The 13,995-nt window shown below is 38.1% G+C and overlaps 1 protein-coding gene across 1 annotated transcript; it reads left to right on the top strand.

The window, feature by feature from the left end:
* Positions 1-316: 316 nt before the first annotated feature.
* Positions 317-13,849, top strand: LOC149997090 (zinc finger protein 280B-like). Its single transcript, XM_090290989.1, has 4 exons — positions 317-343; positions 2,059-2,119; positions 4,612-4,704; positions 12,005-13,849. The coding sequence occupies exon 4, from the start codon at positions 12,074-12,076 to the stop codon at positions 13,667-13,669; it is 1,596 nt and encodes a 531-aa protein (XP_090147115.1). The 5' UTR covers positions 317-343; positions 2,059-2,119; positions 4,612-4,704; positions 12,005-12,073; the 3' UTR covers positions 13,670-13,849.
* The last annotated feature ends 146 nt before the right edge of the window (positions 13,850-13,995 follow it).

Genomic DNA, 13,995 nt, shown 5'->3' with positions numbered 1-13,995 from the left:
GCCTTCTGTATAACCTCGACGCCCAGGGCCCTTTCAAGGACTGAACCACTGAATGTTTCGAGACCCACAACTCCTCCTACCCGGGCCCCACCCTCAGCGGTCCCTACCGAGAGGGAGAGCGTGCGCATGCGCCCAGCCCGTCCTCGCGACCAATAGGATCGCAGCGCCCGAGCCCAGCCGGCCTCACGCCCACACCTTGCAACTAGGCACTGGTTGCAGCTGGCTCTGCTGTGGAGGCATCGGCGGCGCCGCCGCGGGCCTGAGGCAGCGTCGTCTCATCAGGCGCCGGGGAAGCTCCTCGGTCCGGGTGCGCTACAAGAGCGTCGACTGCTGGGATCGATCGGTAAGGACGGGGCGGGGAGCGGTCCAAGTGTTCCTTGAGGGGAGATGAACGGGATTCTGCGGCCCCTGCTGCAAGGGTCGCGACAGCGCGCCTGTCTTTGCACTGCCAAGCGGCCTGTCCTTGTGTCACAGCGGATAAGCGGCCCTTAAAGACCCTTTTCACACTCCCGTCCCTAATCTCCTCAGGCGCCACTTTGAGGCAGCCTCTCCTCCCCAGCGCTGGCGAGCGTTCCCATCCCCCAGGTCTTTAAAGGGCCTGTCGGGGCGCCTGATGCACCCCCTCCCCGCTGCTCCCGCTGGGGGTCCTTGGGGAGCTTTCTCTTGTGGTGAAAATCTGAAACAGTTTTGTAACTCCAGCGTCGCCCCCACTCCGAACATCTGTCCAGACCCTTTAGGACTTTGGCAGCATTTAAACACTCGTCTATTTATTGGTCTCCCCCCTACCGCAGCGCCTTGTTTTTCTCCTTTACTGTGTCTTTGGTTGGACGCTAAAGCGGCCCCCTCGACCCTGATCGGGTGCCTTGAGAGCCGGGACCGAGGGTGTTCTGAGGCTTTTGTTCTGAGCAGTTTCCAGATGGAGTGTTTTCTTTACTGAGATAGGGTAGGTGGGATAAACAAGTTGGTGGTGGTTGTTTTTACCAGAACATCACATGTTTATTTCAGATGTAATTACAATGTTACAGTCAACAAGTTAATTCTTAACTGCACCAAGTACATTTAGCCATTTAAGTATTTTTAAAGTTATTCCCTCCAAAAAACTCAGGGAGCTATTCTTTTCCACCCCACATATCACGTTTTCCTAATAGTCCCTTTCTTTCTCTTTCTTTCTTTCTTTCTTTCTTTCTTTCTTTCTTTCTTTCTTTCTTTCTTTCTTTCTTTCTTTCTTTCTTTCTTTCTTTCTTTCTTTCTTTCCTTTTTTCCTTCCTTCCTTCCTTCCTTCCTTCCTTCCTTCCTTCCTTTCTTTCTTTCTTTTCTGTCTTTCTTTCTTTCTTTTCTTCCTTTCTTCGTTTTTTGGAAGGACTTTTAATTGATTAGTAAACTGCTTTGGGGGTATTTCATAATTTCTTTCCCCAGATAAAGACTAATCTATGTATTGCATAAATTTCTCTGCAGATTCTTTTCTTTAGAACCTAAATACAATTACCATACAGTATAATTTTTACTTATTTGCCCACAGTAAAAACTATGTCCAGAAAAGTATGGTGGGTACATCCTGTGATCATCTAGTTAATAGAATTGTTTTACCTCAGCGATAATTTTTTATCGTGTTTCAAAATAACCAACTCAGCATGGGGCATTATTTCAGTCTTTACTGACTCAGAGGCATATGAACTACTGTCCAGCTTCTACCTCTTCTATATCTTCCTCCACCATAAGTAGATGGAATTATTTAATACAACTTTGATGTAGAACAATTAACCTTTTACAAACATTTACAATTTAGGTTAAAGTCATTCATTGACTAGTGTGGAAAAAGAAACACTATAATGATAGGGCACCTACACGCAATTCAAAATTTTATTTTATTATTTATTTATCTATCTATTTATTTATTTATTTTGAGGAATAAGTTTGAGGAAAGGAATGAAATTCTCTTTTCTGGTTAAGTGGGAGGTGCTTGAGAGACAGCCAAAGGACAATATCAGGAAAGCAGTGGATAAAAACTATTTCTGTAACATGTAAGTAACTTTAAGCCTTCTCTCTGGTTGCCTCAAGGACGTGATCTTCTCCTGCCTGGAACATCTCAAGTTCTTAGAAGTTTCAGTGCACGCCCAAGGTAAGATGAGAGAAATCTTTATCCTGAGGGCTTAAAATTGTATCTTCTTTTCCTTCAATTTTTCTCTTGTTCTCTCCTGTACCAAAACGTTAGTATTTAGACAGTATTTCCTGAGTGTGTGTGATCTGAATCTGAGTGTGTGTGATAAATTCAGGCTCATCATTGATTTAGGTAATTTTGAAACCTTCTAAATTGCTTCCTTAAAAAAGCAGAGGGTGCTTGTGACATTCTTTTACCTGGTGCCTTGAAAGGAAAAAGAAAAGAGCACCAGAGATTTTAAGATGTGTAAATCTGGTTTCTTTTAGCATGTTATGAGGCTACAATTGACTGATAACACAAACCATAAGATTTCAGCAAATGTGTTAAAGTAATAAGTGGTTCATTTGGGGTGACTGTATATTGGTTAAAATGATTACGTGGGGGTAGCTTGTTCTACTCTATACCCCTTTCCATAAGGGCTTTATTTCTGTCATTGAATGTGACTGGATAGGGGAGACCATCTGAATTTATTTCATGCTGGTTGGCAAGTTTATAGGTAAGTTGTAGGCCCAGCATCTTGTACAAACTGCTCAGTGAGACCCATTTATAGTTATCTATTGCTGTGTAACCCATTATCTCAGAACTTAATGGCTTAAAATAAATGTTTATCATCATAGTTTCTGAAGGTCTGGAATCCCAGTGCTTAGTTGGGTGGTTCTGCCTCGGGGTCTGTCCTGAGGTTGTAGTCAAGCTTTTGGCTGTATCCGCAGACTTGACTGTTGTCGGAGGATCTTCATCTAAGCCCACTCACTTGACTGCTCATGTCATGGCAGCTCGCATCCCCCAGAGTGAGTAATTTGAGAGAGAGCTTGCCCCCAAGATGAAGTGCAGACTCCTTTTCAAAAGCTAGGTGTGCTGTATTTGCTCGGTTCCACAGGACAGCCCCGTGATAGTGCGGGAAAGGGCCACACAAGAGATTGAACACCAGGAGGTGGGATTCATTTGGGACTATCTTGGAGGCTGGCTACCACTCCCACTTACATACTGTTCCCACCTTTCCCTCATATGATCTCAGGTATTGTCCTATTTCTATAGGTTAATTCTTTGGCTCCAGGCCAAGGTTAAAACCTATACTTGCGTACTAGATTAAAGCAATTCTTGTTTATTCAAGGATATTATTCCAGCAAGTCTCCTCTTTGTTCTGGATTACGTTGTCTGTTTTTCTGGATCATTCCCATTAGCAAACAGACTGATTGTAATGTCACCTCTCATTAAAAATTGATCTTTTGATTGCACATCTCTGTCCTGCTTATTTTATTTCATATTTGTTTGTTATTACAGGAAAATTTCTCCAGAGTTGTTCATATTTGCTGACTGCTATTCTCTCTTTCTCCTTTAAAACCACTCTTGTCAAGGTTAATAATGAATTTCATGATGCTTCATTCAGTGGTCAATACTTAGTTTTTTAAAAATTTCGATCTATTAGTAGCATTTGTCAGAGTAACTCATTTCCACCTCATTTGGATTACAGGATGCTTATCTTTCTTGATTTCCTCCCCCTCCCCCACTCCCACATGGCTGTAACTGTTACTTCTTCATATTCTGGTTCCTTCTCGTTCTACCTGATCTCTAACCAATGGAATGCTCCAGGGCTTGGATCTCAGATCTTTTTCTTTAGGTGATCTCATCCAGTCTTGTATTTTAAGTAACACTACATGCTGAAGGCTGCAACATTTGTATAGCCTAGCCCAGACCTTTCCCTGAGCTCCGGTTTCATATATTTATCTGCTTAGCATCACCCGTTGTATGTCAGTCTCTTCTTCACAACCCAAATGTGATTCATCAGCAAATCTTGTGGACTTTCAAGATACTGACCTAGAATCTGACTCCTCAGTACCTCTGTTTTTCCATCTTGTCTGGTACTAACATCATCATCTGTCTGTATTATTTCAGTAGCCTCTTCACTTGTCTTTCTGCTTCCAGTATTACCCTCTGAATATATCTCCACACAGCAATCAGACTGATCCTGTTGAAATGAAGTCAGATCATATCACTGCTCTCTTAAAATGTCCCAGTGACCTCTCATCACACTTAGAGTAATACCCAATAAACTTAGGATCGCCTTCATTGACCCACCTGACCTTGGCTCTCTTCCATTACAATAAGCTCATTCTTTGGTTTCATCTTCAGCTTCCCTCCCTTTCCATTGGTTTGCCTATGTTAGTTTCTAGACCAGTCTTTAAATGTATTAAGCATGCTCCAGCCTCAGAGCCTTTGACTTTGCTGTTTCCTCTGCTGCAGTACTGTTTCCCAGATAGCCATAAACATGTCATACAAATATGAACCTGCCTCTGTATTACCTGGCCCATTTCCTGCTTTATTTTCTCTCTACATTTATAACCATTTGAAATTTTATATATGTATATGTATATAACATATAGTTAATATATAATATGTTTTATATATTTTATTATATTATTATAACAAAATATACTATTACATGTATTTTCCAGTTACCCCTACTGAAATGTCAGCTTCCTGAAGAAAGGGGTCTTTGTTCAGATCACTACTATATCCCCAGTACATAGATCAGTACCTGGCACATGGTAAACTCACCAAACTTCTATTGAGTGAATGGTTTTCTACTCAGATTTCTCTCAAATACCATGCTGATGTTCCCCACTTATGCTTTCTCTGTGGTTAGGAGACTATCAAAATTGCAAATTCTTTGTCACTCCATTCCTGTATCATTTCTCTGTTTCTTAGTCTTTTGTGGGCAAAAGTATGTTCTAATTCTACTGATCTCATACATTTTATAGTTATAGTTCACCCAAGGTAGTGAACATCAAAACATTACCAAACTTGTTTTTATGATCACAAATACAACCTCTTATGATGCTCTTTCCATAGCTAATAATTTCTCCTTAGTTTTCATTTAAGAAAAAAACAACCCTTCCCTTTTTTTTGGACCCCAGAGTTCTTACAAGGGAATATTTTTTATCTTAGAGTCAATTTGATATGCCAAAAAAGAAAAGTGATTTCCATGTTTTGGCTTCTTAACACTTAATAAATGTGGGTACAAGCTATTTTAATGTTATCTTTTGTAGGCTCCTATGCTTGTAAACTACATGTATACTTAAGTCTGTTCCTCATTCTTTCCCTTAACTGTGTAAATTAATCAGCCAGTCATTTGAATAACACTGAATAATACAATTCTGAGCATTTAGCTTCAAGCGTTAATATTGTTTACATTAAAAAACAAGATATGTATGATCTGAAGAAGTCTTACCAAAATTTTTCCTTTGGGAGCTTCCCAATAGCAGGAAGATACTAGTTATGTAGAGATTCATCACAGTGCCCATCTGACCACTTTTGCATCCTCAAGATTCCTTATAATTTGGCTAATTTACCACTCAAACTGGGGTATTTTTTAAGAGTGAACAGCAGTGGCACTATTAATAAATACATGAGGACAGTAGATTAAACTGGGATTATCCTGGTCAAACCAGGATATTTAGAATTGTATTTACAATCTTCATGCCACTTAACAATGGGAATATATTCTGAGAAACATGTCCTTAGGCAATTTAGCCATTATGTGAACACGACAGTACACTTATACAGATGTAGATGGCAAATCCTACTACACACCTAGGCTCTATTGGATAGCTTGTTGCTCTGTAGGGGAGAAAAAATAATTTTCCCTTTACCCTTCTGGGTTCTTGGCTGAGACATCCCTGTGATAAAAGATAGATTAACAAGAGAAAAAGAAAGTTTAATGGTGTGTATACCTCCTTTATACATGGTAGAGCCCAGGAAAACTGAGTATCTCACCAAAGTGGCTGAAGACAAAAGAGGACCTCGGGGAGTCAGTTATAGGAGGTTACAGGAAAAGCACAGTAGAGAAGGGTAAGGTTGTTAAGCAGAGTTAAGTCCTTGTTTTCTGCATTAAGAGTTTCTAGAGATAAGGTCTTCCACCTCTTCCTGGTACAACCAGGAGATACCTTCACAACTGGAGATTTCCTTACAACTGTAAATGTCTTTTATAAGGGGTAACTTCTACTTAGTTTTCAGAGTTTCTCCGAAGTCTGCTGTTTTCTTAAAATTAACCAACCTAAAATAACCCTTAGGCCAAATAGACATATTTTAGAGTGACAGATTCTGTTTTCCAAAGGCCACAAACCTGTATAGCCTGTTAGTCTGCTGATACTGTAAGCAGTTGTAACACAATGACAAATATTTATGTAATGTGGTGTACTATGATATTACAATATCTATGACCTTGGTATGCAATAGAAATAGTTTAGCCCCATTATAATCTTATAGTATTGTCACTGTATGTGCGGTCTGTGTTGACTGAAATGTTATGCAGCACATGACTGTATAATTAATTTGATCTTCCCAGTCCCTAGTATCAGAGAAATGTCCCCTCTACAAGGAGTATCCTTCCATCCCTGGGAATGTATGCCTCCACTACAAATTTATAAATTGACCACCTAATAACGAGCTTAACGCTCTTTGTTGGCTGATTAGTTTGCGTTGTTATATACATGAGTCTGCTTTGGGGGTTTGAAGATTTATTTCAGAGTTGCTGGGATGTGTGTGTTGGGTGTGATAGGCATTTTTTCTCTTAATTGAGATATAATTCACATACGATAATATTTACTCTTTATTTTTCTTTATTATTATTATTTTTTTTTATCCTCACCCAAGGACATAGTGAGGGGAAGGGAGAGAGAGAGAAAGGCAGATAAACATTGAAATGAGAGAGAAACATTGATTGATTGCCCCAACTGGGGATGAACCCGCAACTCAGGTATGTGTTCTGACCAGGAATCAAACTCAAACCCTTCGGTCTATGGGATGACGCTCCAACCAACAGAGCCATAACGGCCAGGGAGTAAAATTCACTCTTTAGAGTTTAAAACTGAAGGACAGGTGTGATGGCATTGAGGGCCTATTTGTGTAATCCAGGATATTCTCTCCATCTCAAAACCTGTAACTTAATCACATCTGCAAAGATCCTTTTCTCAAATCAGGTAACATACACATGTTTCAGGGGTTAGAACCTGATATTTTGGAGGTTTATTATTCAATTTACTTTGGCTCCCCATTCCTTTTTTTCCCCCATCCCATGACAACCACTAGTTTGTTTCTGTCTGCATGGATTTGCTTATTCTAGACGTTTTATGTAAGTGGAATCATAAACTATGTGGACTTTTGTATCTGGCTTTATTCACTTAGAATGCTTACAAGGTTCATCCATCTCATGCATGTACCGTGTTGCTTTATTCATTTTAATGGCTGGATAATAATCCATTGTATTACCACAGTTTATTCATTCATTGATTAATGGATGTTTGGATTGTTTCTACTTTGTGGCTGTTATGAATAATGCTGCTTGAACTTTTTTTTTTGCTGTGCTAATTTTTGTGTGGATTTATGTTTTCAGTTCTTTTTGGTATATACCAAAGTGAAATTGCTGGGTCACATGGTAACTATATATTTAATTGTTGAGATACTGCCAACTGTTTTCCAAAGTGGCGGCACCATTTTACAGCAATTGCACCAGCAATATATGAGGACTCCAAATTCTCCACATTTTCTCCAGCACTTATTGTTGTTCCTCTTTTTGATTATAGCCAATAGTGGGTATGAAGTAGTATCTGATTGTGGTTTGGATTTACATTTCTCTAATGACTAATTATGTTGAGCAGCATTTCTTGTACTTATTGGCCATGTATTTATCTTCTTTGGAGAAATGTCTATTTACATCCTTCGCCCATTTTTAATTAATATTTTTTATTGTGCTGAAAAACCCATAACATAAAACTTACCATCTTAACTATTTAAAAAAATATTTTTACTTATTTATTTTTAGAGAGAGAGGAAGAGGGAGAGAGAGAGGAAGAAGGAGAAAGAGAGGGAGAGAACCATCACTGTGTGGTTGCCTCTCACACAACCCCAACTGGGGACCTAGCCCACAACCCAGGCATGTGCCCTGACTAGGAATTGAACCAGCGACCCTTTGGTTTGCAGGCCGGCACTCAGTCTACTGAGCCACACCAACCAGGGCATCCATCTTAAGTATATTCACAGTGTTTTGAAATAGGTCTCTAGAACTTTTTCATGTTGCAAAATGGAAACTCTATACCCATTAAATAAGAAACTCTCCTCTTCTCTCTCTCCCTAGATCCTGGTAGCCATCTACTATTCTACTTTTTGTTTCTTTTCCATTGCTTTAACGACTTTACATACTTCATATAAGTGGAATCATACAGTATTTGTCTTTTTGTGGCTGGCTTATTTCATTTGCCACATGTCCTCAAGGTTCATGCATGTTGCAACATGTAACAATTTCCTTTTTATGCTGAATAATATTTCATTGCATCTATATATCACATTTAAAAATGTTATTTATCTGGTGCTGGTCATTTGGGTTACTTCCACCTCTTGGTTATTATGAATAGTGCTGCTGTGAACATGAGTGTAAAAGTGGGATTGCTGGGTCATATGGTAGTTCTATTTTTTATTTTTTGAGGAACTCTGTACTGTTTTTCATAGTAGATGCACCATTTTACAGTTCAACCTTACTGGACAAGGGTTCCAGTTTCTCAGCTATTTTAATTGCTTCTATAATGTATTCAGTATAATTCAATGTTTTCAGTATAAACACTTTGGATTTTGTTTTATTTTTAAGTTCTTTATTCCTTTTAATGCTATTGTAAATGGAATTGTTTACCTCATTTCATTTTCAGAGTCTAGTGTATAGAACTATAATTGATTTTTAAATATTAACCTTGTTTCCCAACTTTAAATGGCTTACTGGCTCTAATACTTGTTTGTATATTTTCTATATATAAAATCATGTCATCTCCAATATGGTTTTACTTCTTCCTTTCCAATCTTGAGTGCTCTTTTATTTGCATATGAAGTAATAAGTGGACCTAAACCTAGAAGCTGGGGGGAGGTGCTTTAATAGGAATGGAAATGAAATGTGGTTAGAATGTCCAAGGTTCTAAAAAGTTATTTAGAATCTCTTAAAATTTTCTGTGGATAATTTGATGGGAGCTGGGGGAAGTTAGAACAAGTTTTTGTAACATAGGAGAGTAAAAATAAATCCAGTGAGGCTCTTTGATCCTTAGAGACTAAGCAATTAATAGCACTGTCATCAGAAAATAAACATGTGTTAAATTAGAGTTCTGTTGGAAAGAACACAGGACCAGAATTCAGGAATCACACATTTTAGTGCTAGCTCTGTTTCCAAACCCTACATATATATACCTTTAGGTGAATCATAAACTTTTCTAGGCTTTAGAAGTCCATTCTCAGATAATTCTCATGGTCATATTACTTGTCAAATTATTTTCTGATTTTTTGGTATCAGAAAGACTATTAATAATTTTGATTTACATTTATTTTTTTAGAGAAGATATTAGAGCAAAATGTAGAATTACCTAGAAGATAGTTACTAGAAATATGAAAGTGATCAAGCAAAGAAGGTTAGACTAAGGAAGTTCTCCCACAGAACATTTCTGATTGCCAAAATCAGGGGATTGCTACTGGCATTAGCAGCTAGAGGCCAGAGATGGTGCTAAAACTAAATGCACCCGCTAGCCCCCCCCACAACAAAGAATTATCTGGTCCAAAATGTCAATAGTGCTTAGACTGAGAAACACTGGACTATGTGGCATCATTCTGTGGTTAAATGACTGAAGTTGTGCATAGACAGGCCAAACCCATTTTTGTTGACTTCAAAGAGCAGTGTTTTCAAATCTGCATCATATGTTTTCTTGCATTGTGTATCTCCTAGTTATGTATTTTAGTTTTGAAGTTGTAAATTACTATTTATGACACTTTGGACTATAAGCTTCATACATTTACCACTTTCAGTTTTCTATTTGCGTTCTGTACTTTCAATGCTTGGTAGTGTCAGACTAGTGTTGGGCAGGCAAAATATAGTTGTGAAACAATGAGGAATAATACTTTTTATTATTAATATTATATATCTTTTAAAACTCAATTCCAAGTTGGCACACACATTTGCAGGATTAGATATCTATATGTTCCAAAATTATATACTGAAAGCTAATTAAATTAATGAGAGGTACATGGCACATAGTAAATGCAGTTTAATTTTTATAGATGGGAGTATGTTGGTTTGAAGATATCCATGTTAAGCTACAATGAATTCTGACATTGTTTTCAGAAGGTGGTGAGTTTTGAACTGTGGTTTAAAGTGCTTACATTTGTCAGCTTAAAGCCAGTGTTTTTCAAACCACTGGTAGTGTACCCACTGATGAATCATAATTGAATTTGTGGGTCATGGTCAATTTAGGAAAAATGAAATAGAAAGTATTAGAATAAGCATTTCACATAGTAAAGGCAGTTATTATTTATATGTGTTTGTGTAGTTGGATGTCATATAAATTTTATTTTTACTCTAGATTATAGCAAAATATGTCTGTATCAAGCTAAGAGCTTTAAATCCTTTATTAACCTATAGAATTTCTGTTGTGGACAAGGTTCTCAGAGTAGGTTCATAGAAAACTTCAGATTAATGGAGCACAATCTGCTCTACAAATTAAGTTTTCTCAATAAATACTGTTTATTAATTCATTTAACAAATAATGTATTTGTTGAGCTCTTGTGATGGGGATACAATACCTTAAGTGGTGCTAAGGGGTTAAAGGTAAAGGGAGGGGAAAGGTATCAGAAATATGAGTTAGAAGTTGGTTGGAGTATTTAAGAACATCTCTGCCAGACTTGGAACAGAGCACTGAAGGTGGCAAGGAGCCAGTCATGCAGATCTCTGGATGCTAAGCATTCACATTAGAGGGACAGCAAATACAAGGCCCCAAGCAAGGTGAAGTGTTCCGTGCATTTAAGAAATAGCAAGGAGTTTAGTGTGGCTAGAATGAGGTGGATGTGAGGAGTATGAGATAACTGCAGGGTGATATGCAGAGTTGGAACCATGATCTTGTAGGCATTGGAAGGATTTGGCACTTTATGAATGAGCCAGAAAGCTGAGCAGTGATAGAATCTAATTTAACAGAATCATTTTGCCTGCCACGTGAAGAAGACACTGAGGTGGGGTGAGGGAGGGAAGAAGCACTATTGGATTTAAGTTCCATGGGGAAGTCAGCACTGGAGAGAGAAATTTAGGAGACATCAGCAAATGGATTATAATTAAAGCCTTGAGTTGGGATGAGATCATCAAGAGAGTTGTATGTGCTAAGCACTTGACATTGAATTATATTGTGTGTTAACTATGTATACATGCTCTTAGTCTATTCTTTGAATTTTGATACTTTTCCATATTAATAGTTACGAAATTAGTATGTGTGAATCCATTGAGATATGTGCATTTAATACAAATTTTCCTCAATTCTACTACAAGATGAATTGCCATTGAGGAGTTGGTGCTTTTTAAAAAGAACTGTTACCTTAAATCTAAGAAGTAAGAATTTTTGCCTTTAAGATACAGAAACGCATTTAAAAGTGATAAACTTGCCAAAGAAACTGCAGCTGCGGTGTAGCTGGCTTAGAATTCCAGCTTTATCTTTGATTCCAAAGCTTGTGTTTCTAAACACTATACAACAGTACCTTTGTCAAAAATCCTGTCCTTTACTTATGATTTCACCTAGTGATTAGTTGTTGGAAGTTTTTTTTTCTTTTCTTTTTTTAATAGAAGAGATCATAATTAGCATAGGACAAAGCTATGATTCTAGAATTGCACAGGCATGTAATCATAGTTTTAAGCTGTCATTTATCTTCTTTGAACTTCACTGTCCTTATCGATAAAATAATGATGTTTATAACTATCTTAGAGTTTTGGAGAGAATTAAATGAGATACGTTTTTTTTTTTTCTGTACTTACTGATGTGTAGTGTTGTTTGTACTTAGGTGGCAGTTTATATAAAGGAAGCACTGGAACTTGTGGCTGCACCCTTCAAGAAGAAAAAAAATTAGAAAATGGAACCAGCGTGTATGTTATGTGAGAAAGAACAAGAGCCAGAACCACAGAAGAGCACAGAAGAAAGAAAACAAGTAGACGAAGAAGACGCAGAGCTGATCTTTGTTGGAGTGGAACACGTAAATGAAGATGCTGAACTGATCTTTGTTGGGGTGACTTCACATTCAAAACCAGTTGTTTCAAACATTTTGAACAGAGTCACCCCGGGCTCGTGTTCAAGGAGAAAAAAGTATGGTCACATCAGAAAAGATACTGCCCACAAATTGCAGCCTGTAAGTCATGTGACCCCTACATCAGAAGCAGTGACCGTCTTGCCAGTTTCTGAATCTGAGCCAAGATTAACAGATAGTCCTATTATTATTATTGAGCCTTTGTCTAAACCTGATTATAAAAGTAATTCACCACAAGTTGTGCCTAATAGATCTTCAGAGTTATGTTCTCCTTTGATTACATTCACAAGTTCATTGCAGCATCCAGTAGAATCAGCACTTTCTGTAGGAGATTGTGCATCAAAGTTACTTTCTGCTTCTGAAGTAAACAGCAGAAATCCCAAAAGGCCTAAACTCAGTGATGGAATCACAGGGGAATATTCTTCAGCTTTGTCCTCTGCAGGAATCTTTCATACAATGGTTCCTCACCAAAGCACACCCTCAAATGGTGCTCTTACCTCATTCAGCCCTATTCAGAATGGAGCATGTTTTCCAACAGCTTATCCAAAGGACAGTGTCCATTTCAAGACTGTAAGTCCTGTTAGAGAAAACAGACAGACAAAAACAGGCTTTTCAAGTCTAGCAAGTCAAAACAAGACTTTTGATCCCAAGAAAGGAAATCTGATCATTTTACTTCATGACTTTTATTATGGACAACATAAAGGAGATGGGCAGCCAGAAAAAAAGACCCACACAACCTTTAAATGCCTCAGCTGCTTGAAAGTTCTAAAAAATGTCAAATTTATGAATCATGTGAAGCACCATTTGGAACTTGAGAAGCAGAGGGGCGACAACTGGGAAATCCATACCACCTGCCAGCACTGCCACCGGCAGTTTCCCACTCTCTTCCAGCTGCAGTGTCACATTGGAAGTGTGCACACTACCCAGGAGTCCTCTGCCGTCTGTAGAATTTGTGAATTGTCATTTGAAACAGATCAGGTTCTCTTACAGCACATGAAGGACAATCACAAGCCTGGTGAGATGCCTTATGTGTGCCAGGTTTGCAAGTACAGGTCATCAGCCTTTGCGGATGTGGAAACACATTTCAGAACGTGCCATGAAAACACTAAGAATTTGCTTTGTCCATTTTGTCTGAAAATTTTCAAAACAGCAACACCCTACATGTGTCATTACAGAGGACACTGGGAAAAGAGTTTTCACCAATGTTCCAAATGCCGGCTACAGTTTCTAACTTTTAAGGAGAAAATGGAGCACAAGACCCGATGTCATCAAATGTTTAAGAAGCCTAAGCAGCTAGAAGGATTGCCTCCTGAAACTAAAGTTGTTATTCAAGTATCACTGGGACCTCTCCAGCCGGGGTCAGTGGAAGTAGCATCCATTACTCTGAGCACATCTGATTCTGAACCATCACCCTCCAAGGCCTAAAAGTGGAATTTATTTTTTAAAACCTTGTGAATCCCAATTTCAGGAAATCTAAAGCAAGTACTTTAATCAAAGTCAAAAACACTATAAACAAAAAATACAAACCATACATTATTTAATAGCTTAAAAAAGAGTGAAACCAATGGATCATTTGTGAGTTTTTTCTTTAAATTAATGAAACACTATTATTTGATACACATTTTGAGATGTTATTTAAAAATATATTACCTGGTTTTTATGTGACTGTATCAGTCTTAACACATAAAAGGTGCTTTGTGTGTGTGTGTGTGAGTATGTTAAGGAAAAAAAGTTGGAAACCTATTTATTAG

The sequence above is a fragment of the Furipterus horrens genome, unplaced genomic scaffold (genome assembly GCF_987537825.1).
Source record: "Furipterus horrens unplaced genomic scaffold, mFurHor1.1.pri manual_scaffold_11, whole genome shotgun sequence".
NCBI classification, from domain to species: domain Eukaryota; kingdom Metazoa; phylum Chordata; class Mammalia; order Chiroptera; family Furipteridae; genus Furipterus; species Furipterus horrens.
The sequence above is the reverse complement of the archived record's forward strand: the minus strand, read 5'-3'. Positions and strand labels throughout refer to the sequence as shown.